Source organism: Fukomys damarensis, unplaced genomic scaffold (genome assembly GCF_012274545.1).
Source record: "Fukomys damarensis isolate Sample0158 unplaced genomic scaffold, DMR_v1.0_HiC HiC_scaffold_19, whole genome shotgun sequence".
NCBI classification, from domain to species: Eukaryota; Metazoa; Chordata; class Mammalia; order Rodentia; family Bathyergidae; genus Fukomys; species Fukomys damarensis.
Genome location: NW_022900931.1, coordinates 64,282,537 through 64,286,873, shown reverse-complemented (window position 1 = coordinate 64,286,873; position 4,337 = coordinate 64,282,537). Strand labels below are relative to the sequence as shown.

Sequence of the window (4,337 nt, the reverse complement as noted above, 5' to 3'; positions counted from 1 at the left end):
AACCGCCCGCCGGAACAGCAGCTCGGGGGGCAGCCCCCCCGCCAGTCCGCCTTCCCCCCTCCCCCCGCCATGAATCTCTTCCGATTCCTGGGAGACCTCTCCCACCTCCTAGCCATCATCTTGCTACTGCTCAAAATCTGGAAGTCCCGCTCGTGTGCCGGTGAGAGGCCCGCCCGGGGGAGAAAAGGGCAGAGGGCGGGGGCGTCCCAGGGTCGGGGGAGCCTGGGGAGCTTAGGGAGACTGGTCCCTGCGCCCACTGCTTGGTGGGAACTCTCTCCGCGGCCTGGGGTCACCGCGGGGTCAGCCCGCCTCCTCAGTCTAGGGGTGCACAGAGTCTGCTTGATGGTGCAGGCCCCCAGTTCGGCCTCCCGCACCCCAGATCTGGGCTGTCCTGGGGGTTCCAGGCTAGGAACAGGGAGCCATGGCAGTCGGGGAAGTGACTGGGAGTTGGTGACGTGGACAGTGGCAGCCAGGAAGAGAGCAGGAGGGAGGTGACTTGTTCCGGGAGGGTTGAGGTCAGGCAGGGCCCTCCTTAGGCCCCTCCTTAGGTTGAGAGTGTGGGAGGACTCCAAGGAGGGGGCCGAGGTGGCTCTGAGGCCTAGCCTGGGACGAGCCTCGGGCTGGAGTAGCTTTAGGGCCCGCCGCCCCCTAGCTGTGGGCCGTGGGAAAGGGCTCTGCCTTGGCTGGGTGGGTGTAAAGGCCTTTAGGGACAGCTGCGGTTTAGAGCTGACACCAGGCCGCTGCGCTGGTCCCAGGCACCATTCTGTGCCTTAGTTTATGGCCCATGCAGCTCACTGCCAGCTTCTTCCTCCTCTGTCTGGACCACAGGGATTTCAGGGAAGAGCCAGGTCCTGTTTGCTGTGGTGTTCACTGCCCGCTACCTGGACCTGTTCACCAACTACATCTCACTGTACAATACATGCATGAAGGTAAAGCCCCAGGCCACCTTTCCCGACACCCTGAGAGTGGGTGAGAGAGCCCAGGTCCGAGGGAGGAGCCTGAGCCTGGAGCCCTGGGTCTGAGTGAGGAGCCTGGGCCTGGAGCCCTGGCTCTGAGAGGAGACAGGTTGAGGTTTCAGAGCCTTAGCTCTGATCCTCGGGCTGGGCCTGCCCCTTGAACTGAGGTAACCCGTTGTCGTCCCTACCAGGTGGTCTACATAGCTTGTTCCTTTACCACTGTCTGGATGATTTATAGCAAGTTCAAAGCCACGTATGATGGGAACCATGACACTTTCCGAGTGGAGTTCCTTGTTTTTCCTACGGCCGTCCTCGCATTCCTGGTCAACCATGACTTCACCCCTTTAGAGGTAAGCTGCCCACAGATTCCTGCAGAAGTCAGATGGATGGTGGTGATAGAATGGCTGCTGGTGACAGGCCCTCTCACATGCTTCCTTCTGCCCGGTTTGCTGAGGCTTCCTTACTTTAGGACCTACACACTCAGGGCATAGGCACTGAGCTGGACAGGTGCTATCACTTGGAGGGCTTCTTCCACCTCATTGCCACTGCTCATGTACTTGGACCCACTGATTTCCACAACAATCCCACTGTGCCGATGAGGAAACCAAGACTGGGAGTTTAAATGTCTGAGGTCACTGACCTGTTCAGTACCAGACTGAACAGGTCAGGAATTGGGCCAGGGTGAATCCCAGATGTGAAGCCTGTTCCTTCCACCGAGCATGGGTGAGTCTTGGGGCTAATCATGGGACTTCTGCATGCCTCAGTTTCCTCACCTGTAAAATACAGGGACAACCAGTTCTGTGTATTGTTTTGGCGTTGGAAATGGAATCCAGGGCTCTGTGTGCGTTAGGCCTGTGCCATACACTGAGCTGCACCGAGTGCTGATGTTTGTAAAGTGCCTGGCATCGGGTAGGAGGTGCCCTGGCACTGTGTGTTTCTGACTGACCTGTTTGGTAGCGTGCCTGATCTCGTTTGAGATGCCCACCATCATGATTTTTATTCTGTGGCTTTCTGCTGGGCGCTGAGGAGTTCCGGGAGGGCCAGGTCGACGTCGGAGTCATAAACTTGGGGCAACCTTGCCTTCCTTGTGCCCGCTCCTCCTCTGCAGGAAGCCAGCCCCGGGTGGCCGGGAAAGCCGATGTTTTCAACAGAAGCCATAATCCAGTTGTTTTTAGGCAGGCCTCATTTTAAAATTATGGCCACAGACGCAAAGCACTGTGCAGTCTGAAGCGTCCAACAGGGCAGACTTTGGCCCTCGTGTCCCCAGAAGTACCAGAGGCACACTGGCCTTGCCGTGGTAGGATCATGGTTGCCACCTCCCACAGGGCACAGGGTCAAACCCTTCATGGGACCACCCTGGCCCGTTTGCAGAAAGGACAGTGACAGACATGGGGAGGCCTTGGGGTTTGCTCAAGGTGGAGGGGCTGGGTCAGTAACAGGCCTGTTTCCCTCGCTCTGAGGGGAGAGGTCACGTGTGCAGTGTTGTCACTGACCGTGTATCTGCTCTTTTTATCCTGTCACCCTAGGACCCCGGTGTCCTTATCCTCATTTTGTTTTCCCTCTAGTTTGGGAGATTAAACCCAGGCCCTTGTGGATGCCGGTCAAGCGCTCTAGTGCTAAACTACATGCCCATCTACCTTCTTAAATTTTATTTTGAGGCAGCGTCTCACTAAGTTACCCAGGCTGGCCTCAAACTTGGGATCCTCCTGCCTCAGCCTTCCAAGTGCTGGGATTACAGGGTTGCCCCACTGTGCTGGGCCTCGTCCTCAATTTTCAGAGGATTGAAGCGAGGCTCAAAGGGAGAATTCACATGATTTGAACCCAGGCCTGCTTCTAATGCTCATGCTATAAGTGGTGCTTGTTTAAAACGTATATAGCCGGGCGTGGTGGTGCACACCTGTAATCCCAGCCCTCGGGAGGCTGAGGCAGGAGGATCGCTGTGATTTCCAGGCCAGCATGGGCTACATATGAGTTGAAGACCAGCCTGAACTACAAAATGATACCCTGTCTCCAAAACACCAAACCAAAATAAACAAAATCTTAGCTTCCTCCTGGGGCTGTGGAGAGAATTAAAGGAGATAATAATTGGGGAAAGATGGTGCTGGGCTTGTGCTAAGCGCCAGGTCCAGTTCCCTGAGCCTGTGACTCCCGTCCTCTCTCCCGCTGTCCCCTCCCCGCAGATCCTCTGGACCTTCTCCATCTACCTTGAGTCCGTGGCCATCTTGCCACAGCTGTTCATGGTGAGCAAGACCGGCGAGGCGGAGACCATCACCAGCCACTACCTGTTTGCGCTGGGCGTCTACCGCACGCTCTATCTCTTCAACTGGATCTGGCGCTATCACTTCGAGGGCTTCTTCGACCTCATTGCCATCGTGGCTGGCCTGGTCCAGACGGTCCTCTATTGTGACTTCTTCTACCTCTACATCACCAAAGGTAGCCTGGGTGCAGGCCCTTTCCTCAGCAACTGTGGGTGCTCTGAGGCCTGGGGTCCGTGTCCCAAGTCCTCTGTCCCTCTTCCTCCCGTGGCTTCGGGGTGCCTGGTCCCTGCCCCCTGGGAATTCAGGAGTTTGTGTCCTTGGCTGTCATAGTGCTTCAGGTGGAGATCAGGCCGGGGAAGACGCAGAACCTTGAGGTTCATTCATTCGTTGGATAAATATATTGAATGCTTTGTGCGTCCTGGGCCTGGTGCTAGGCTCCGGGGGTGCAGCAGGAGGAGAAAAGACGGCCGAGGCCCTTTCCTTCCCCTCGGAGCTTAGAGGGGAGGTTGGGCGTGAAGAAGAGAGAATTCCCCGAGGTCAGAAGAGCCGGGAGGGAGAGAAGCTAGGGATGTGTTTCTGAGGGGCCTCGGGGGACAACTTCACCTGGGCCCCGGGGAGGTGAGGGCGAAGCAGACCCCAGAAGCAGGACTGGGTGCAGAGGAGGGAGAGGCCCCCGGGACGGAGCCCTGCCGCACCCTCTGCCTGGGTCCCTCAGAGGGGGAGGAGGGGACAAGTCCAGCGTCCCCGGTTCTCCCTGTCGAGGCCCAGGCCATGGCGCTCGGCCCGCGGCCTGGAGTCCGGGGTGCGGGGTCCCGGTAACGCCAGCGTCTCTCTGCAGTCCTCAAGGGGAAGAAGCTGAGCTTGCCCGCATAGCCCTGGTCCCCACCAGCCCAGCCCTCTCCTGGGTGGGGAGGCAGCAGCAGTGGAACCGGAAGGCGAGCGAGACGGCGCCTTCCCATCAGGGAGTGACCGAAGAACCCGCCTCCAGCTGCCCACCGCGCTCCTGCTGGGTTTGGGGGCGGTGGAGGACCCAGGTCTTGGGGAGCTCAGGACCTGGGTGGGCTCTTCGTAGTTTTCTGCCTTTTAGAGAAGACAAAAAAAAAAAAAAAAAAAAATCAAAAAT

General features: G+C 57.9%; 1 protein-coding gene across 1 annotated transcript; it reads left to right on the top strand.

Moving 5' to 3' along the window:
- Positions 1 to 6: 6 nt before the first annotated feature.
- Kdelr1 (KDEL endoplasmic reticulum protein retention receptor 1) lies at positions 7 to 4,328 on the top strand. Its single transcript, XM_019210105.2, has 5 exons — positions 7 to 160; positions 829 to 929; positions 1,148 to 1,306; positions 3,137 to 3,389; positions 4,053 to 4,328. Exons 1-5 carry the CDS (start codon positions 70 to 72, stop codon positions 4,085 to 4,087), a joined length of 639 nt encoding a protein of 212 aa, XP_019065650.1. The 5' UTR covers positions 7 to 69; the 3' UTR covers positions 4,088 to 4,328.
- The last annotated feature ends 9 nt before the right edge of the window (positions 4,329 to 4,337 follow it).

Coding starts and splice junctions, on each gene's coding strand:
- Kdelr1 (XM_019210105.2), top strand. CDS start 70: ATGAATCTCTTCCGATTCCTGGGAGACCTCTCCCACCTCCTAGCCATC. Junction 161..828: donor GAAGTCCCGCTCGTGTGCCG/GTGAGAGGCCCG, acceptor TCTGGACCACAG/GGATTTCAGGGAAGAGCCAG. Junction 1,307..3,136: donor ATGACTTCACCCCTTTAGAG/GTAAGCTGCCCA, acceptor CCCTCCCCGCAG/ATCCTCTGGACCTTCTCCAT.